This window comes from Hyalella azteca, unplaced genomic scaffold, assembly GCF_000764305.2.
Source record: "Hyalella azteca isolate HAZT.00-mixed unplaced genomic scaffold, Hazt_2.0.2 contig5320, whole genome shotgun sequence".
In the NCBI taxonomy this organism is placed as follows: Eukaryota; Metazoa; Arthropoda; class Malacostraca; order Amphipoda; family Hyalellidae; genus Hyalella; species Hyalella azteca.
This window is the reverse complement of record NW_025935514.1, coordinates 235,783-258,044: the sequence shown is the minus strand read 5'-3', so window position 1 is coordinate 258,044 and position 22,262 is coordinate 235,783. Positions and strand designations below refer to the sequence as shown.

The window sequence follows — 22,262 nt, the reverse complement described above, 5'->3', positions numbered from 1 at the left end:
TACCACTGTACGCTGGATGAATCATGCTCATATTGCGGCATTCCTTCGATCATCGTTCTCCTCTTTGTGTGCGGTTAGTGTTCATTCTTGGGTACTCTTTTACTTTGATAGCAGAATCGCCTCGAAAAATTGTTCCCTCGAGTTGTTTTGAAATATCGTACAGGAATTCGTTGTGTTAATAGCATTTTTCGCTAGTTACTGGCTTTACTTTACCTGATGATACGAGCGGTGAAGACGAGAGCTGCGAGAGGTGAGTTGCTCGCATGAGTGGCCGCGGCGCTCTTGGGGCCTGAGGCGAGGTGCCGGGGCGACCAGGAATACCCTGCTCTAATGGTCTGATCAGCTCCAAATTGCTGGCCTAAAGCATTATTGCATGGTCTTACAACGCAGGTCATACAATCTCTTGGGAAGGCAAGCCTAAACTTGCTATCTACCAAGCATTATTCAATACTTGTGCTGTTAAGTTTACGCAATCAACAGAAAATGCGGGCTTACACGTGGCCAAAACGAAGCAACATAGCATGGTTGTCAACTACACTCCCAGAGAAGGAATGCATTCACTTGGCTGCATTAATTCATCATTCAATGACTTACCAGAGGTCAGGCAAATTTTGACCAAAGACTACTCGTCAATAATCAAATTAAGGAATTAAATAGAGCAATACTTCTGCCTTACAGGAGAAATTTGGCTGAATTTGGTGTGTGCTGGCAGATGTAATTGTGATATAGATACATATCACGTTTTGTCGCTTTTGGAGACGGTATCTTTCAACGTAGATGAAATCTTTTCTAGTTACCCTTCTAATCACTTGCCTGTTATGCGGTTGAGGATAAGAGTCCATGGCAATTAGAGGTCACCTCATGCATGGTGCTTCTCCGTTCACTCTCTTGTATCTAGTAGAAGATCCGTGCTAGCCTTCTACTCCGATTGTAAAATGTTGTTTTTTATTTGCCTTGATGGAGTGCCATCGATAATCATGAGTAGACTGTAGTTTTACTCACCTGCATATTTATTATGGAAGCATAGTTGGTATAAAGCAATGCTTTGAAGCAAGAGTTGTGCCAGGCGAGCTCGGAGTAGAGGTGTGAGGTGCCAAAGTATAGCTTCCAGTGCCCTTGGCAATGTTCCAAGGCTGTTATAGCTTCTTGATTGGTATGTGCCCTCGTATTATGACTTGCTTGATTACGTGCTGAACTTTCTTCGTCACGTGTCAATTGGATTCACTGTCTAGCTCATGTCGAAGTTCGTTGTAACATGGACATGTAAGGTCACAATTACAGTGATGCAGTCATCATTAGCTGCTTGTGTCGGTGCTGTACTGGATCTATTGTGTGCAGCTGACAATGGTGTTCTCATGCATGCGGCGACACGTTGGCTTGCTCTATACCGCCTACTTCGAATCTGTTTCGTTGGCCATAGTTGCATTCGGCATTGCCAAATCTTGGACTTGTTGCAGAAATGATGTACATTGTTGATTTGAGAACAAAGTTCCAGTCGCTCGATAAAATTACAAATTTGCTCTTCTGTGTGTTATTTCAATTATCATTTATTATTAAGAAAAAGTATCCGAGTTACTTAATTGTGTGAAAAAAAGGAAATAATTAGGAAAATAACATTCTCGATTATATAGCTTGAGAAATATTTCTGAATTCTGAAAATTATTTAATTCGTTCTCTGCGGAGCTCGCTGCGTGACTCATATAGTGAACACCTGCATATTCAGACCCAGTTTTTGGGTGAATACTGCCACAGCTGCGTGCGGGGTGCAGGTGCAACCAAGACTCACCTGCTGCATTTCTAGTTGATTCCTGCAGCTCTCCATGACGCGACTGACGCGTTGAGTCATGCCAAGTCGCAGCACCGTGTACATATAGTTCATATTTTACGATGATTTTAGATCTTGGAAACTCAATATTTCGTTCTTAAAAAGCAATTATATTTTAATTTTGATATATTTTGTCGAATAATGTTTTTGTTCAAGCTGTAAAACTTGCCAGGTGCTTTACTCGTGTTAGACCGATCAGTTTGCATCACTACAATTGAAATCCATGTGTTAAAACAGTTTTTTGTGCTGCACATTTTATTGATTCTAAAATCCGACAGGATGAAGGCTTTCAATAAAAAACTGCGTACCTAATTGAGTAAGACGGCCGTGTATTAGATTCTTCATTATGATTGCTATTCAGAAGTGACAGTCGAATTTCCCCGTAATTAACCCCTTTCCATGCGTGTAGTATTCATCGATTCAAGTCTGTTTATGAAGGCCAATGCGCCATCCTCAAATTCTATTGTTTTCGGCCTTGTTCTCGATATCACTGTATTGATTTTTGTCGCTGTTGCGCTATCAGGAGTCGTTGGTAGCGATTTTGGGTTAGAGATAGATAAATATTGAAGTTAATTTTGAGTTTTTAAACATTTGTGAATATATTTTAGCAATAAAGGTTTATGATTTTGCCGGTGAAATTTTTGAGTCTCTCTGGATTATACTGAACGAAGTATCATTATTGTGATTTTAAAAAGGGTTTTATCTCGAAACATCGTTCAATTATCATTAAATAAATTTATAAGTCAGTATTAGTATTTCACCCTTTTAAGCAAAAAAAGTGTACCAAGCGTTGTCCCATGAGAAATTACAGAGAATTGCGCCGTGTTTACGAACGCTGTATAATGTTGTTTATAACTGTAGGAACGAACGTGACTTGGAAGCCGATCGAGCCGCGCTGCTATGTTATGTGCGCAACGGCTTATTGGTCTTGCTTATAAAATTCGGTAGCTGTAACTCCTGGCAATGTCGCACTTGCACGAGGTTCTATGTATTACGTCATAGTCTTCTTTACTTGCCTAACTAAAATGTGCTTGAATTAAATTGGGGCAACTTTTGGACTATTTATTAATACACTGTGTTTGCTTTCTATCGTCCTTAAGCAATTTTCTCTGTGGCAATTTACTGTTGTTTGCTTGGTGGTTGTGTTGCAGAGCACGAATGTTCAAGCTTGCGCTGCTGTTGGACTTACTTGAATGCTTGCTCATGTACGCTTTGTTTTTTCTTTGCCTTAGGTAACCTTGAGTTGCATGCTGGAAGAACTCTCGATGAACAATGTGTGAGAAGTCGGTATCGATATTCTTGCTGGTCGTGCTGTAACGAATCGTTCTTGGGGCGTAATCTGGCCATGTAACTTCCTGGACATACGAGTGCCATCGAGTAAATTAATTCATTACCTTGTTTTCTTGTATATGCTTGGTAATGCTTATTTTTCTCTCAGTGTATACAGGTGATTTATATCGAAAGCATAGGCCCGACACGTGTTGTAGTTCTCTACGTAAAGGAGCGTGAGCTTGTATTCAGTCACACATCTTGACGGGATGTGGCACGACATCCGGCGCTTCATACTCTGCCCTCACTAGGTCGACTCTAATCCCCACATTCTGTGACTGCTTGAGCATTACGATTGTTATGGAAAATTGCTCTGCGACGTTTGTGTGTTTGAACATAACCATCCATAAATCCTCTTTCATGCTCATGCTCTGCTATCTTTTAGTGATAATTTCTTGTCCTGCAAAATCTGCCCTCTAAAAATTATTTCAGCGTATATCATTAGTTTATTAGAATCACTTTATTTAGTGGCCCGTACATTTCCATTACAGTATTTCTTCCTGTGACCCGTATTTAATTTTCCTCTCGGTTCAACTGTATCCGCATTTTATCTTATATATGTAAATGTTTCAGTCAGCATGTTTATTGGCTTTGTTTTGGCCTTCAAGCAAATTGCATGAAGAAATACGACATTATTGAACCGAAATTATTTTGTTCTACGAATGCAGCTATCATGTTAATAATTTTTCATTACACAAAATCTAGGACGGCCGGCTGTGGAAAGTCAATTTGATCGCTTGGTAGTGATATATATCATAGTCGAGTTTGTGATGACCGAACAATGAGCAAAGATTTATTTAGACTGTATATGGTTTGGACTGTATTTGGTTCGAGGTCAGAGGTGATGCCTGCAGTCCGTGCCCTCAAATGCAGTAAAAGAGCAGCAGGAGTTTCTCCTGCCTTCTAGAGTACACCTCTTCTGAGATTTCTCAAGGGTTTCTCGTGGATTCTTTCTGGCGTTTTAATTAATCATAAAATTCTCGACTTTTTCGGTAAAAGTACTCTTTGTCAATACTTTTGCATCGCAATTTCCATCGTTATTAAGACGAGTTTCACCTGCTTCACTAACCTGCAAACGACGGTTAAATCTTGTGTTCGATAATCATGTGTTGTGGCTTATACTTCAATCGTTTCTCAACTTCTACCATTTTTTCAATTTAATTTTATTGTTCAAGATGAAACGCCAATAGCCTACGAATAGATACCCTTGTGCAGAGAGTACGTTTGGTGTAATAGCTTTAGCTAGTCAATCTATCGTTCACTTCGTGTCTTGCTAATCTGGAAACGATGCAAGTAAGCCCGGGCCGCTGAGCTTGAACGCCGCTATACAGTCACGCCTCACCTTTAGGAGGTTACGTTTTCAAGCTGCACTCTGCTGCTTCAATGTTTCTATAATTTTTGCTGCATCATCGCGAATTTTTAACCAATTCACATCGACCTCAATTCCATTCCACTTGTTCATTTTCTACAGAAACAATCTATTTGAATCAATCGTTCCAGTCAGTTAATGTCGCTCTGATATTACGTATTACGCGTGATGCATGAAAAAAGGTTGGTCAGTACCCTTTTTGTGCCATCCGTTAGAACGACGTTGATTATGTCAATTATTTTAATTTTTACCTATATATTGAGATACACAAGTCGTGTCCGGTCCGGGTCACATGCTCTGAGGTTTGACATCTTATTTTTTTACTGATAACAACTTATTTCATCCTGCTCTATATTAAAAGTTTACTTTTTATTTGCATATACCGCAAGCTGAATGTGTGTAAGTTTTAGTACCGTTGTTTCTTACAGCTTTTTGCGCCTTATGCTCACCTATAGGCTTTTTGTGCTTCGAGCCTGATCGAACTCTTGGACTTGTTGATGGAGTCAGATATTGCTTAATGCCGGGGTATTTATGACTGTGCACTCGAGAGATCACTAATATACCTGTATAAGCTGCGGTTCTAATGAAGTAGTTTCTGTTGGGCCGAGCCGTGAAAGTTGTTGTTTTAGTACACATCATTGCCGCATGTCGCCATTAAACCTCAAGTACAAGGCAGTCCTAGACGTATCTTCAAAAAAATGTGGGACTTGAAATTCATGCATGCCTTGAATTGAAATTAGTGAATGTATCGTAAGGAGTTTGTTTCACCAATCGAACCTATAACTTTTTTTCGCTAATGGATCTCCTTAGAATTGTAATTAAAGTATTATTCATTATCATGCGCCAAATAGCGGTCAAAACATGTCGATCTTTAGAACGGCCCCCAGTGCGCGCCTGAACTGGTCAACCTTGGTCGTGTGTGTGTGGTTATCCAGGAGTCGCTTGTGTCATTTGCTTACTGCCGACAACCTTGCTGGAGAAAATAATGCTGTACGTGGAGTGGCTACTACTTCTTCAATTAATGCTCGATCTTTGCTAAATTCTTCGGTTTAAAAATTATGAAAAATGTTCTTTATTGCCTTTTGCATGACCTATATTGAGACCTCATAATTTCGTGTTCCTTTACTCTAGATATTTTGACCTTAGTTTAATTAACTCCAGCAAATATGGGACCTCTATCTTTCCACGTATAACTCGATGAACTCATCGCCTTGATTATGCCCTTATTGGACCATCCATGTTGGACCAATCGTCAAACTGCTGTTGGAACTACGCCATTTCTTGCCCTCTTCTCATGAATAATCTCAATTATTCTTTCTAATTTTTCTCTAGCTATAACGGAGCTGGATTAGCATGCTAAGAAAGAATTGTTTTTAGCTACGCCCACTGTTGCGTGTTGCATTGCCTCATGCTTGCGAGCGCAGCGGTGCTGCCGGATCCTATATGTTTTTATCGACCTCTGCTCGTTTGCTAATTGCTGTTTCTTGCGATCGCTCTGCGTATAATGACCGGGCGATGACCATGTATGACATTTTCTTTATAGTGTTGAAATTATTAAACTGTCCCACATTTGATTCACTGCCTGTTCCAATAATGCAGGATTGTCATTACGGCTACTTGATTTCCATACGATTATCGTGTTGTTGTTTAGGTGAATATTGTTGTATTTGTATATCGATGAACCTTGTATAGTCAGATGGGGTAAGACAGGACCGAAATCTTTAACAAGCATGTAGCATCTATACCATGAATAAATAAAAAACCCTAAACCTATCACAAGGTGTAGTTATGCAATGGGCTTCTAAGCTACAACTCAGACTTTCTGCATACATAGAGGGTTGAAACAAGCACTGAAATGACATGCAATGATTGCTCTAACATATTCTTCTATCAAATTAAATTCAGTGCAATTAGAATGCATGATATGAGCTGGTCCTTTCTTACCCCATGAAGGCTGCGATCCTGTCTTACCCCATTTGACTATATTTGTGTGGTGGTATCTAAATCGTATATGTACCAATATTGTCTGCGGTTTTAACTCTCTCTTGATTTATTCATTCTTTTTTTTGCACCTGTATACAAATCTTCGTGCCCTTTGTGCTTAGTCTTTAATTTATTATTTTTATTACTATTTTTTTTCTCATATTGGTACAAACTGTCCTTATTTTCTGGTGCGATAACGGACGCCTTATCTCCTTATCTTCATGCAAGAATTATTCATCACTCGTCAGTCAGTAGGGCAGTGGCCGTCGTGCATTTACTGTGTCAAAACCATTTTGGCCCCTCATATCGTGGCCTTTAGTTTCTTGGTTAATTTAATTTTAAAAATGTATCGTTTGTTCGCAGATAGTTGAAACGAACAATAATTTTTTCTGTACAGAATTTCTCCTTTTGATACTTTTCAATGTTAACTCCTATACCTGGTACCAGTATGTCATCTGTGTACCTTCAACATCAAGTTATGTACCTATTTGTAGAGTAAAATGATTTTCGTTTAAATAGTAGCGTTGTTTATCCCATACAGGTAAACATACAATTATTACGTTGCAACTTTGGTTTTCAGATACTCCTAGATTCTTTTTTGTCACTAGGTTTAAGATTTTGTAGATCTATAGTTGAAAAATTGCTGAACATAAAGTGTAAAGTTTTTTCAAAAACTCTAACGGTCTTGTACGAAGGTTTTATAATGACATAACGTGTGGCTGTGACAGCAAGTGCTACCTACAAGTTAGAATTACTGTGACTAGCTGTAGCCAACCATGAGTCGCTTCTTTTCCTTCATCAAGAAGAAAGGGGACAAAGATGGAGGGGAGTTTCCTGCAAGTCCTCCTCCTTCCCCTCTCGCTAAGAGCAAATCAGAGGGCGAGGGCAAGTCTGTGAAACAAGTCAAGAAACGCAGCAATAAACGAGAGCGACACAAGCGGCCAGCTGGGCCTTCTGCTCCATCAGAGGACGGCAGTTCCCTAGAGACCGAGCCTGTGGAACTCATCAGTACCGACGCCAATGGCAACTCCATGACTGGGAAAATAAAGAGCACCTCTAACTCCAATGCCGGGGAAATGGTGCTCAAAATCACGGCTGAGGGGGAGTGCGATTCCTTAGGCGATGTAGATTCTATATCAGAGGAAGAAATCGCCAATGGTAAGGTAAATCGTACTAACATTTCATCTTCAGCGCCACAGGAAGATGAATCGGTCGTAGAAAATGAAAACCAGGATGGCATAATCATTGAAGATGGTTGTAGGATTAATATAGATGTCACCGTCAATGGTCATGGTAACATCCACGAGTCCGCCGTTACTAAAGTTTCTTTTTCCGGGACGAATGATGACTCACTCGTGGATGATTTCATGGATGAGGCTTTTGATGATCTAGAAGTTGAAGTTGAGATTAAGGAAGAAACTTCTGTTTTGTCAACATCCGAATGCAACGGGGATGAAAACGAGCAATCAAAAGTGTTAGCAAGCAGCTCGCCTGCTGAAAAATATTCTGATTCACCCAATGAACCCATGAAAGTGGATGTTGATGATATTCCATCTGTTGTGTTGCGTCCATTATCTACTGACACCGCCGTGACGCATTACTCGAGCTGTGAACCTGGAAGCGATGTGTTTGATTCTGCGTCTGACGAATTTCACGATGCGCCGGATGTATTAAATAGTTCTGGTTTTCCCAGTGATACCATTCAATTGTCCTCCGATATTCTTGCTGAGCCATCGGTTGAATATGCAGATGATGTTGGTGACATACATAATAGTGAAGATGTAAGTTTGGACTTGAGAACCAATTATACCCCTAAAGATCTCGAATTCTGTTTTGAAGTACCTTCCAAAGGGCGGACAAGCTTCCTTGCAGGTGAGATTATTGAAGCGCGCAATCAAATTGAAGTCGATATTCCTACAGTAATTTCTTCCGAGTCTGCTCAACCGAACAATATTAATGCTTCCATGTTACCGGATGATGGTATCAATGACGGCTCTTCAAACTGTCCGGTGTCGACGAATCATGAGTTTCCACCAACCGAGAAATTTTCCAGCAACGATGATTGTGTCATTCCTGAAAGTGATTCAGTGTTCTCTCCTACGATGTCCGACTGTGAAACCCCCGAAGATGAAACCCCAGAGTCGAAGAAATGTGTTGTAATTTGTGATGTTCCGTCCTTTCAGTGTGATCCTAAGGATTTTTCTGACCGTCCTACACCTGTAGAATCTGTTGATAATGCTAGGCTTGATAGTGACCCATCTAGTCCAACTACCACTGATGTAAATGATGTATGTTGTGGTGTAAACCTTGTTTGTGATAGTAAAGAAGCCGACTTCGTTGAAGTTTTGTGCGAAGCTAAAGATACAATAGAAACAATTTCTCTCCAAGGACCGGAGGCTGCAATTGGTCAGATAAATGCTGACGAAGCCCATACCGTTGATAGTAGTAAACCAGAAACCGCTTCAAGTAACGGAACAACCGATGATAATTTATTTTGTAGAGATGATTCAATTGAGAAAAACGTTCATGTCGCAGTTGAGGCGGCTCCTAATGCGACTGTCGACCTCAGCGTAGTTGCGGAATCAGACATCAGTGGAGTGGCAGATCATAGAGCGGAATCTCGTGCAATTTCGACTCCTATTTTAAATGGAAGTCTGATCAGTTTTTCGTGCGACGTGAGTGCTGATGCTGGAGATGCGCCCACAGAACCGCAGCCAAATGATCGTAAAAGAAGCTCGACCTGCGCCTCTGAAGACTCAAGTCAGAGGAGCTCTCGTTCTTCTTTTAAGCAACAAATGTCGCTAGAGGATGAACTTAGTAAATACGATGACAAGATGATCAAAGAAGAGGTGGGTGCCGCCTCTATTGGTGGTTACAGCGTTACGTTACGCGTTATAAATTTTTCAGAAACTCGGCTAATTTTGAAGGTGTCTAGGGTAATTTTTATAAAATTTTCGAAAATAATTTTTCTACGTATCAATTGTATCAAACTAGCAACAATTTTGCGATTGATAACTAGTTTGAGCTAATTATTACTAAATGAGACGAACCGTCATGGCTTCCTTTACTCAGTTATAAATTAGCTCGAGTGAGGATATTCTTATTAATCAACGCTCCTTGTCTTTGAAGGGAAAAAATTATGTCAGTGTTAGGTACCGCTAACGTTTTGCCTTCATTTCAACTTGCATATAAAGTCTTATTTCACATAACCCTTTTCATGCGCTTCATGCTTGAGCATCACATCTAAGTTTCATAAGAATAAATTTCTCATGCGATTATGTTTCTCTATTTCTCGATTACAAGCAATCCACACTTATTTTTAACGATAAAATGTTTCATTTATGGATATCCGTTCGCATACTCGCTTTTTCTTAATTTTAATCGTTACCACTAATAGTAAATGAATACCTCCGCTCACAATTTATTTTATTTTAATTATTAATTAGCGCTTAGTTATGTTAATTACAGCTGTAATGGCAGCTTCATCACCGCCACATCATTTGGCACATTTCTCAATGAGATTCCTTCTCAATGTCTCAAAATAGAACTAGTATTGTCCATTCTTTTTCAACGCTAATTTGACGATAATTTTAGTCAATTGTATTGCGATATTGATTGGCTTTGCATTGAAGTTGTTTGTTTCAGACGAAATGGTCCGGTTATTTTCCTAGTAGATTTTATAAAGTAATTAGAATTAATTTTAACGCAAAATTCATTGCCGTACATCGAGGTTGTTGGTTTCAGGCGGAGGCGCGTCTGGCCCAGCGTCGCGCCGCTCGAGCGGAGGCGCGCGAGCTGCGACTCCGGGAGCTGGAGAAACAGCAACAGCAGAACCCTGAGAACAACGATGATGCCAGCGACGTGTCTGGTGAGTGCTAGCGTCTCCTGCATGCAGAGAAATAAGTGAGTCTCTGTTAGCCGAATTTTGATGCTAATCTTCCGCTATGTGAGTCATCTTGATCTATTTTAGCCCGGTAATTTATCCTGCATTCAGAGAAATTTGCAAGATTTTGCTGTCCAAATAGCGGTGCACATCTTACCCTGTGTGGGTCATTTTGATAAATTTAAGCCCTGCAAAAGTGCGTATCAGTTCTACGCCCAGGAAATGTCTATTTGGACAAGATTACCCATACATTTTTCTGAGTGATGCTACATTTCTCTCTCACCGCATCTAACTACGCGTGCCCTGCTGACCATGCAAGTCGTGTTTGTTGTTGAAGTTGTTATTTGCGTGAACCTTCGCTGACGTCTGAGTTGTGGTTCGTTACCATTTTTCGCGCATTTTCTCATTTATGGAAAAAAATGCACTATTGTGCTCGCCATGTCCGTCTGTCTGTCCGTCCGTCCGTCCGTGACCTCAAGTTTTCGTCGACGAGAAAATGCGCTCTCTGTCACTCACTGCAGTGAGTATACTGAGTTATATATTTTTTAAATTGAGCTGGCACATCTCACTGCATGTGATAAAAAAATATTCACTTGGTAAAGATTTTTTAAGCAGTTTCATTTATTATTATTGCAGCAGAATATGAATTAATACCTATTTAATTTAACCCTACGGTAGCCAACAAAAACTTTTCTATATATTGGGAGCTGATCTCGATCGAAAAAAAGACAGAACCATTGTTCATCGCTAGATATATTTAATTTTATTTTCTCCCTGCTCTCTTATCATTGTCGATTGATTCAAGTATATTTCATCCTGGAGATAAATCAATCCGAACTCTCAGATTTAACTAGTGACTATATTGATAATGCATTGCCCTGCCGCCTCAATCTACTGAAAGCCTCTGTGATGTTGCAATAAGCGCTGATGAAGCGTGTGATGTTCCATAAGCGGCTAAGCAAGGAGCTAAGCAAGTAAGCAAGGAGCTCGTCGCCTCGTCCAAGAAATGGTTCTACGATCACCACGAATCTACTGGTAGTACACTTGCAAATTGCGTCGGAATGTAACGGTACTCATTGCATCAATGATGAAATAGCAATCAAAATTCTGCATTACAACGATATGATGTGTTCTGCTTACCTCGCGATTCCTAACATCGCCCAAACGTTGAAGAATTTTTCAATATTAATTGTCATAATATGGATAGCGCATCTGGATTTGAACTGAGTCAATTTCAAGTTTCAAAGCTATTTCAACGTATAAATTATTAAATTACACGTCGTCGGGGTAGTGAACTGTGCACTGAAATTTTGCTGAAATACTCGGCTGTTCTTCGTCCCGCGATACCAGCCGCGCTGTATCCTTTTCCGCGTCAAGCTCCCTCGTACGCAGCGCCACTTGGAGCCCTAAAAATTAGCATCTTTATCGCTTGGTGCCAGCAAGTCTGCTTCGAAAATATCTCCGAGAGCCAGGCCTCTTAGGAACTGGTGGCTTCTAGAACCGATCCATGGCTTGGAAGATTTTAAATCGGGCATAAGTAGAAGATTAGGCTCGGGTTCTTTACCCGAAACTCGAGTACGCACCTAAGTCGAGCTTCGATCAACTCTACCTTTACAGATAAGCGGAGACTGGATAGGGAATTTAGTTTCGGTTGTACATGTATTGTGTAGTGGTGTGCAGCTGAGTGGTAATTGGCGTGGTATTATTGGGAGGAACAGTCCATACAATTGTATATATCATTAAGTAGGTACTACCGGTGGTAGGTGCTGCTGTTGAGAGTTCGTCGTAGGATGTTATATCACATTAATTTTTTTTATTTTTACGCCCGCTTCTTTTTATAGCGGGCGTAAAATAATCAGCACACTAATTTCAGTGTGCTGATGTGAAAGTTTTACTGCGCCTTCATCGGTTTGGTTTATTATGTCACAACATTATATGTACTTTAATTACTATTTAACGAAATGCCTGGCTGTGTTGTGGGAGTAAATTGATGCAACCTTGTTCATTTGTTTAGGTCTGTTTGTATTTAGCGATTAGTTCAGAATTTAAATCACCTTGGATTTTGTCTGCACTATCAGATTGGAACTAGTGCACCATAGCATTGGGCTAACATACGGTCATGCTTCTCTAGGTGTGATTTATGGCTGGTATTGCCTCCTCACCAACCACTCATTAACAACTTATTTTGAATACATACATACTCTATTTGTTATGATTATTGTCGTGTCGTCATCACTCATCACTAAGGAACATTAGTACTGCTGATTTTTACGAACAAGAAGGTTTAATTTGAATTTGCGTCGGACTCTTGAAGCTTCTTTTTTATTTTCTTGAAAGCTGAGAATTTCACTTCTACTTCTAATTTTGCTCTCTTCGCTCATCACATTTTGTTTTGACCGTTTATCTTAATTATATTCGTTACAAAAGACCATAATTTCGAGTGTCATGTGTTTGTAAGCAATGATGGGCACCATTACCTAGAATGTAATCTATTACCAATTGTTCCAAAAACATATTACATTTATATTTTAAAAATAGAAATAAAAGTAAGCAATGATGTGACACCCTCAACTAGAATGTAATCTATTGCCAATTGTTCCAGAAAAATATACCTATATTTACTTATTAAAAATAATATTAGAATTATATTCCCTATTAACAATTGCATATTAAATATTTGCAGACGGCGGCAGCGGTGGCCGGTCTAGCAGCACTCGCGCGACGTCCGCGGCGGCGACGGCGTGCACTAACAGCGTGGCAGGGCACCACCACACACCCGGCACTGTGCCTCCTCCCCCGCCTCTGCCTCAGTACACTAGACACTCCTCTGAAGAATCCAACCCCGACGACCCTGCCTCTTCTAAAGACCTTAGAGTGAGTCGTGGCATCGACGCTCTGTTCATTCTGCTCTAATATCATGCTGATAGTATCTTCCGTCTATTTTAACTCTAATTTAACGTTCGTTACGATTTATCGGTCGCCGATACCCTATAATACAGTGGTGCTACTGCTGTATGTATTGAACTACATTCACTGATTGAGGCTACTTTACAGTACCATGGCAATGGTGTAACATACCTACGTACCACGGTGACTGTTTTAGTGGCGCGCTTTGTTTAGCTCGTCGATATGAAATGTGTCATTAACATGCGGTTAAATAACGAAGTATTTATGTTTCAGGAGCTGGAGGAGAAATTCCGTGGCGCTATGATCAGCAACGCTCAGCTCGACAACGAGAAGACTCAACTGACGTATCAGGTGGAATTGCTGAAGGATGTCAGAGCCGACATAACCGAGCAGTTGACTCAGCTCAAGGTCAGATTTCAGCTGCAACCATAACGACACTCTATATTCCATTGCCATCAAGTAATTTTTTCAATTGGATGCGGTGCTGGATAGCTGGTTTAGTCCAATTCGTGTGTCCAATCCAATTAGTCCAATTGGATTGCTGGATTAGTCTAATTCGTTTTCCGGTGCGAGCAGAAGGAGCACAAGAAGAAGTGCAGTGAGCACGAGCAGCTGCGCAAAGTCTACGCTAAGCTGCAGGAGGAGAGCAGGAAGCTTCGGCGTGTTCTCGAGCAGCGTGATGAGCTCATTCAGGTATATACTTGATCAGTTTTTGAAGTACATTTTGCCACCACTTATCTTTCAGGTACTTGTTTGTAATGAGTTTATGGACGATAATCTTTTTTTTTTTGTCACCGCGTTAGAAAAGTTTCCAAAATTTAGTTAACACTTTCAAATTACGAGTACGCTTAATCGATAATGAAAAATTGGCAAATGGATGAAATGGATAAATAATTAAGCTACGATTTCAAGTGGTCTACACTTTCTTAGTTTAATAGATCATTTAATCTATTGTCTGCTGATAATCACTCAAACAATTTTGAATCATCCATTTTTTTCATTTCTATAGAAAAGATAATGTGTAATCAGTGAAAACTCCGTAATATTACTTCAGAATATCAAAATGTTCTCAGTTATCAAGAATTGAATTCTTGTTAGATCGTAAAAATTAATATGACTACAGTTATAAAGAATACCTATTGTTCATATTAGATTGTATTAATTAATATTGCTTCAGTTCTCAAGAATCGAGTTAATATTGTCCTGTTCAGGAATACGGGCTGGTTGTTGTTGGAGGAATATCTTCTCACTTATCAAGAATAGAGTTCCATAGGTGCCGCTGAATTTAATTTAAAAAAAACATGGTACCAATTAAAATGATCAATAATGCAGGTACTATTGTCCTGTTCACGAACATGGCCTGGTTGTTTGAGGAATATCTTCTCACTTGTCAAGAATATAATTTCTATAAGATAATATTAATTAAAATGATCAATAATGCAGGTATTATTATCCTGTACAGGAATACGGGCTGGTTGTTGTTGGGGGCGTAGCAGAGGAGGACGAGGAGGACGACGAGGCTGACGAAGATCTGGTGGCGCGGGAGGAGACGGAGGACGGGCTCGTCCTGCCGCGCCCTGTTCCCATGAAGCGCGTCCTGCTGTCTCAGGAGGCTGCTGAGATCCTCGAGAAAGGCGCAGCTAAAGGCTCTCTAGGTAATATATCACTGATCACTAACTTATCAATAATTCCCACAAATTATTAACTAGACTTTTTTTTGTTCGCGTTACGAGTTGCAATAATTTGCTGTTGAACTTATAAGCTCTCTATTGGATGTCAGAAGCATCCGAACTGACATGCATTTTTCATAATCATATCAACACCTCTTATCAAATTACTTACGTTCCTATTAGGCAAAGGCTTAAATTAATTTTAAAATTTTCCCATGTTTAATTGATTTACTTTGAATTTTTTGCAACTATTTTCATGTGGCGCAAATAATGCATCAAAGCGCGCCAAATCACATAACATTCGTGCACGGTCTCCTCATTCTACGTATAATTAATCCTCGCTGGCTTTATGGAAATTTTTTGTGCGTCGGAATCATGGAATATATCGCTTTGTCTTACTTTGTTAGCATTCATTTTTGTGCTTGCAATGTATTTCTTACGTTTTGAAAGTCAAGCTCAATGCTAAATAGCTGAAGCGCTAGTAAACATGTGGCCACTAAACTAACTAACTAACTTTTGAAAGTCAATGCTCAGAATTTGTCTACATATAAGTCTGTAATTGGCAGAATTTGTTCTTTTATGCAGGTTTCATTGAAGACCAGAGAATTTGTTTTATTCGTAATTTTCTTATATAAAATAAAAATGTCAATCGGTACCCCGATTTTCGATTTACCAGTTCAAACGAAAAATATTGTTCGATATATTGAAAAAGAAAACTAATAAGAAAATTGCGAATAAAACAAATTCTCTGGTCTTCAATGAGACCTGCTTAAAATATAAGTCTGTATAACTGTATAAATCCAACAACTTACTTGATTGTGTGATTGCAGAATGGCGCTTGCGACGAGTCGTGGAGCACAAGCGGGAGTTGGAGGACGAGCTTCGTCGAGTCAACTTAGAGTTAGAGGAGCAGGTCAACAACCAGCGACTAAATAACTGCCTCGATTCTAATATTCAGAGTGAGTTTCATGTTCTCTATAGCTTTGAGTAATTATTCTATACAGGAAGATGTTGGTTTGGGAGTTAAAATTTATGAGAAGTTTAACAGGAATGAAGTGTCTTTTTCTGTATCAGCAGAAATTGAAACTGAAGACGGACTAAATTGAGATTAGAATACCTCACCATATAATACTGAAGCTTTAACCTAAAGTAAAGCAGAAAAAAATTCGGCCAAGCTTCCGAGTGAAACAGCAGAAGAAAGCCTTACGAACTTCCAACCAAATCTACTCATTCAGGAAGTACTATAATAACAACCAGAAAAGAGTTCTCAATATCCTCGTTCCGATTTGCACTATTCAATTTGAACCTCAATTTTGGAGATAATCACTACTTGAGGGTGCAGCTTTATCACGGCTATTCCCGTGAGATTATGTCTTGTCACAGCACAAGCCCCGACTAAGTCCTGTTGCTCTCATGTTTCTGGTATCGCAATTCTGGGCTAAAACGCTCTCCATCTGTGTTTGACATATTAGCTATGGTCATCAACTGTTTTCCTAATCTTGTTTGGGTTTTATTTTTCCCACAGAAGAAGCTAACAAAACAGTTAATGAATATAAATTCAGAGTACAAAGGGCTGAGGCCGAGGTGTCGTCACTACAAGCTAATGTGAGTGCAGATTGAATTTTTCAATAAATATCTCGTTCCGCAAATAATTTATTCTATACTTCAATGCAATTTGAAATTCTTCGAGTACATTGAACGCTGAGGAAAACGACAGAATTTTTCCAACTTAAAAAAATTTGTTTAAAATGTATTAACCTCCTAGGTATTGAGAATATTATACATTCGCCCAAATAATCCTATAAATTTGTCGTGCCTGGCTTGTACATAAGCTAAATAAATAATTGATTATATTCATCTAGTTCAGGTGATTTATGTCACGTGTTTAATTCCTAAATATTATTGTGAAATACTCTCATTCCCTTCGACATTATGTGGTACCTTGATCAGATTAGGTGTCACGATAAGCACCTAGTTCTATTAAATCTGTAATATTTTAAAATGTGTATTTCGGACTTTCCGATGAGCGCTAGAGTATTTTCCCTATTATTTGTGCCAAGTACACGGCTGGTGTAATGCTGTGCAGGTAAATCGTCTGGAGGTGCTAGTAACGCGGTATAAGACGCAGGTCGAGGAGCTCGAGAAGAGTGAAGAAGAACTTAAAGTGGAAAAACGTAAACTGCAACGCGAGGTAAGAACCGAGTGCTTTTGGCTGATGTGCTTATTTAGGTATTGTCATGCAATCTCAACTGCTACGCCTCTGTTGAAGAATACAGCAATATGAACGTGACTGTTTTTTCATATTTATTTTTGAGGGGTGGAGGCTGGCGAAGTCATTGTATTTAATTAGATTTGACAGTATTTCATTGGCTTTTAATTGTGAGTATTTGCTCTTTCATGTCATTTTTGTACGAATGCCTCGTCACGTACGTAATAATGCTGTAGAAAATAGAATCTTTTCAATGTATGTATGTATGTATATACATATGGAATGCGTAAGCCTTTGCTGCTGTTATACTTAGTTGTTGTCGGTAGAACATATGAACCTCAAATGTTCCTTATAAGATGTTATTTCATCGAAAATTTTCGTTTCAACTCTTCATTGGAAATCTTTTGATGTTCTGATTTTAGTTCGTGCATGGTTACCAATATTCGTTAGTATTACATTTAGTAAACTGAAGTATATAGTTCTTCGATATCTCTTCTACCATCGGTGATTCACCATATTATGTTGACTTACATTATTTTTCAGTCTTCCTGTTCAAACATGGATCTAATCCAGTTCTTTCTTTACGTTAAAAGACTGGTGTTAAAATTTAAAATTATTCCACTAGAACATCTCACAACTCTTTCTTACTCGGCTACTTAAAATCAGTCTATATCGTCCACAATTTCCAGTGAGTTGTCACGGCTATAAAGAAACATTTCAAGGCAATGGAATCTTGGTTTAAAGTTTAAGCAGAAACCTTTTTAAGCTAAAGTACACGATTAATTATTCAAAAAACAGGGTTTCAACCATGGATCTTATCTAAAACATTATTTATTTTCACTCGGAGTTTGTCTATTTTCCGACTCCTCTTATGTACAATGTAGTAATTTATTTTTCACTTGCCTGTATTCCTACTCATTTCTACAGCAATTTCTCGAAACGTATAGTTTGTTTTCATCAACTAATTTTTAGCCGAATATATTTTTCAGAAGATCAACCTCAGTTCAACTTTTTTTTAAAACGTTCTGTATATTTTCGCATTTCCGTTCAAGTTATTCTGCACGCTAATTTAGTCGTCCTTGATACTTCCATCAACCATTCATATTAATCTAAACTGTTCCTAACGTGTAGCCATCAAAACATGCCGCTGTCTGCCGTAAATGTTAATGTTTTTAGTGGCTATCAGTACGCATGAGTGGCATGAGTCCACATCAGTTTGAATGTTTGCTTTATCCCTGGCACTGCCCAGCGTCGCGAGTTGCAGGAAAAGAGCGACGAGCTCGAGTCCTCCAAGAACTACATCAAGCGCCAGTATGAGAAGCTCCTGCATGATCGTCAGGGCGCGCGACAGTAGGTCTCGTGTGTCTGGGGCGCTCAGCTTACCTCATTAACTGCTTTTTATTTCCTCATCCCGAGCAGTATTAACTCCGATATATCGCCTGATTTTGATCCATCATTTAAAATCTACATATCCATCATATGTAAGGATATATATCCATCATATGTATCCTTCCCCTCCTCTTTATAATAAGAAGTATCTCGGAATCCTGCATTATATCACTTAACCTCATTCGTGTATAATTATAATGCGTTCTCGGTGAATTTTTCAAATAACTTATTGAATTATCTTGGGATATATTTAGCTATTTTCGGCTTTCGTTGAACTGATCGCTAAATCCTCCTGATCAGTGATAAGAATACTGCGATCTGAGCTATGCAATTGTATCAGTTATCGTTCATTCGTTATATAATAATAATCTTGGGCACTTGATTTGATCAGAATTTTAGTAAATCTATTGGAAATAATTCTCTATGTGAAGGGCTTGATAGTTTAGTTTGATTTCGGGACATATCATTGCTGTGATTCACAATTAGCTGCTTCGCGTTACTGTCTTTTGCCTTATTTTGTCTTGGGCGCTTGCGCTTCTTCAACATGCTGTTTTCACTTCTTCAGTTTAGCTTTTTGTTTTATGTATTCTTCTTTCCCGTGTCCAATAATCTTTATTCCTATTTATTTTGTTCCCTATGTCAGTCATGTTTGCCTCGATGTTCGTGCACGAGATCTCATTTATAATTGTACTGTCGCTACTGGTGTATCATTAGTAGAGAATACATGCTCAGCGTGTATAAAAATGGTAGTTGATTGACCTAAACATCATAGTTTACTCAGACGCATAAGATCAGATCTTAGCATAATCAGACGCATCAGTAAGCTAAAAATAATTAATCAGTGGACTTGAAATAATCGATGAAAATTCTTGAAATTGAAACCATACTCTTTTCAAACCAGGGATCTGTAGTTTTATTTAATCACTCAGTTCTTGCCTGGGACTCACTCGCATGCACTAATTGAATTTATCTTTGGCTTCAGATGGCTTTTTTAATAACGCTGTACCTCCGCGATCTATTTTGCTCTTCATTAGGTCTGCAGACGCAGATTTTTCCGCAATTTAATGTAACATTTTTGCCACCGAAAATGTATATAATTGCATCTTGATTTATTTCAAATTTGCTTCACTTGAAATATTTACTTTTAATTCCTTATGAGCCTGTCTCTCAAAACTGTTCCCTTCATGTTATTTTCGTTTGAATAAGCAATAATTTCATTGTGTTTTTTACTTTACTTTAACATAATTTCTAGCGTAAGCTCCAAATTATTAGTGACTTAGAATAGATGAGTTGTACTATATTCATTTTCCCTTCTACAGTTGAGAGAGGCACAAGGGAGGCTAGAAGAGCTCGAGACAACCAACTCTCATCTCCTACGACGCTTCGAAAAGCTAAAAAACGCTCGCTCCAATCTGCTCAAAGACCTTTCCCAAGACCCCGTATGAGAAAATATATCGGCTTATGACTTACATATTTTCGCTTATCCATAGTAACGAACCTATTCTTAATATTATAGACAATTTGTGTGCAACCTTAAATACACAGTAATCCGTTCTTTAGGTCAGTGGAAGTGAATGAGTTTGACGTCCTGTTCGTGTGAGTTTAAATTAAATGAGTCGACCAAGAGAACGTGTTGGTAGTTTCGCCTGACAGGTTGCGTGCATTCTTGTTTATTTCACTTGTGAATAAGAACGGCGATGAATTCTGACGTTCATTGTAAGGTCAAGTTTTGTTACGACTAGTATTTCCGTTTGAATCGGAGAAGTTTATTTTGGAGGTGAGTTTTGTCCTCTTGAGACTGAAGATATCTAAATATGTTTCACGAGAAATAAGTATGTTCAGTAGTAGCTACTGAGTAATATTGCTTGTTTTAGTGGAAATTGAACAATAAACGACGTTTTTAGTTTTTTTTTGTCAGAGTTTTATGACTGCTTTTTGTGTAAATTTTTTTGTTAGACCTTTCTTTTAGATGAACTTTCCCTGACGAGTTCTCGCTAAGTAGCGTATTACAAAGATAACTTTTCGAATTCCTTGCTCTTGCTTTCATCAGTCACCAGCAACGCTAACCCTAACCCACAGTTACTTACCTAAGATGTTATCGAATTTCAACGATTTTTCTTGTTTTTACCCAAAAAATTGTCCACATTGGTTCTTAACGTTGCTCCCTCGTTACCTTGATCCTGGTTCGTATTTATATGTAACCCGATTGCGAGTCTGCGTTGTTTGCTCGCCGCCAGATTTATGTACCTCGTGCGGACTTGTATAGTTGATACGAGTCGCGTGATCTCGTATCTTTGATACGAGAGATTCTTGCTCCTCTGCTGCTTTGTTTGAACGACTCGCTTGCTGCGTCCGCTGTACAGCCTTTAAGCATTAGCCTCGAAACGGCACATGTAATTTCCTTGGTAACCGGCAGAGAGATCTTCAAGTTGCTCCTACGTCTAAAGATGCTGGTGAATTTCAAGTATTTATTTCTTCTGTTGCGAAGATTTTTCATCGAAGTGACCCCTCAGGGGGGACTTCTGACGTGTGTGTCTGTGCTCGTCAGAAGTCCTATGGGATTTCGCGTTCCTAGGGACATTGTTCCTGAGCGCCCCACCGCTGAGCTCGCGGTGTCTGACTGTAGCGGGCTGGACATCTGAGACCTTCCGCCCCTTGTGGGTGATGAATAATTGAGACCTTCCACCTCTATGGTGATGTTCATCTTGACTTTCGGTGCGAGATAGCTAAATAGCTGAAGCGCTAGTAAACATTTGGCCACTAAACTAACTAACTTAACTCATCGAATTGAGAGCAGCGAATTTTTGGTTTCTATTATAAATGATAGTGTTTCGCTTCTCTCGTAAAATTTTGCGTCCATAGTAGAGTAATTTAATTTTTTAGGGCATGGAACATATGTTGTAGTGAATTCATCCCACTGAATGTATGTTCCGAAATTAGCGCTTAAAAATTTGATATTCGCAAATTTATTAGTCCATATGTAAATTCCAATAGCTATATTATTGCAATTGTCTTATTTTAGCTGATGCAAATCCGTCTCGATCAAGAAATTATTTATCAAAATTGTCTTACTTGGTATGAGATAGCTGGTAATTGTATGCTTCTGACGAATTGTTCGTGTATATAAATACCTTTTATGCCGTTTCTGGCTTATTGGGCGTCATTTATTCTTTGAATTTTTGTTATGACCAAAAGTGTTCAATATACATCGCTGAATTAATAACACTTCGCTAGTCACTCATGTTGCTATGATCCAAATTTCTGAATGACCGTTCTTGTTATTATCATAATGTTTAGTTCGAGAGCTATTTTTGCCGACTTTATTTCTCTATTGACGGGATAGTACCTAAAATATTCACGTTGGGGTTTTGAGTAGTCAATCTTCATACAAAAATTGTTTTTTTATGCGATCTTTTAATGTTTAGTTCGAGAGCTATTTTTGCCAACTTTATTTCTCCATTAACGGGATAGTACCTAAAATATTCACGTTGGGGTTTTGAGTAGTCAATCTTCTTACAAAAAAAAATTTTTTTATGCGATCATTTTAATTGATGTTGTTATTTCGCTTTTTTTGCAAGTCGATACTTGTAACTTCTGAATCACGTGAACGGCAATTATCACTGTAACTATTAATGGAGTTATGATTTATTTCCAGGCCCAAAAAATAGTGGAATTTGTTCGAGTTCAGTTGAGCAAGA

General features: G+C 38.9%; 1 protein-coding gene across 6 annotated transcripts in view; it reads left to right on the top strand.

The window, feature by feature from the left end:
• Positions 1 to 20,483, top strand: part of LOC108674263 (leucine-rich repeat flightless-interacting protein 2) — a 45,497-nt gene extending 25,014 nt beyond the window's left edge. For 3 of the 6 annotated variants that reach the window (XM_047880365.1, XM_018162202.2, XM_047880364.1), the window contains 9 exons: positions 10,251 to 10,374; positions 13,073 to 13,263; positions 13,570 to 13,704; positions 13,873 to 13,989; positions 14,759 to 14,951; positions 15,797 to 15,925; positions 16,492 to 16,571; positions 17,053 to 17,157; positions 19,884 to 20,483. In XM_047880365.1, coding sequence (XP_047736321.1) covers positions 10,251 to 10,374; positions 13,073 to 13,263; positions 13,570 to 13,704; positions 13,873 to 13,989; positions 14,759 to 14,951; positions 15,797 to 15,925; positions 16,492 to 16,571; positions 17,053 to 17,157; positions 19,884 to 20,009 — 1,200 coding nt within the window. In that variant the 3' untranslated portion in view covers positions 20,010 to 20,483. Of the gene's footprint in view, positions 1 to 7,082; positions 9,356 to 10,250; positions 10,375 to 13,072; positions 13,264 to 13,569; positions 13,705 to 13,872; positions 13,990 to 14,758; positions 14,952 to 15,796; positions 15,926 to 16,491; positions 16,572 to 17,052; positions 17,158 to 18,424; positions 18,526 to 19,883 lie in introns of those variants that run through there. The other 3 variants (XM_018162201.2, XM_018162203.2, XM_018162200.2) reach the window with 3 other exon arrangements.
• The last annotated feature ends 1,779 nt before the right edge of the window (positions 20,484 to 22,262 follow it).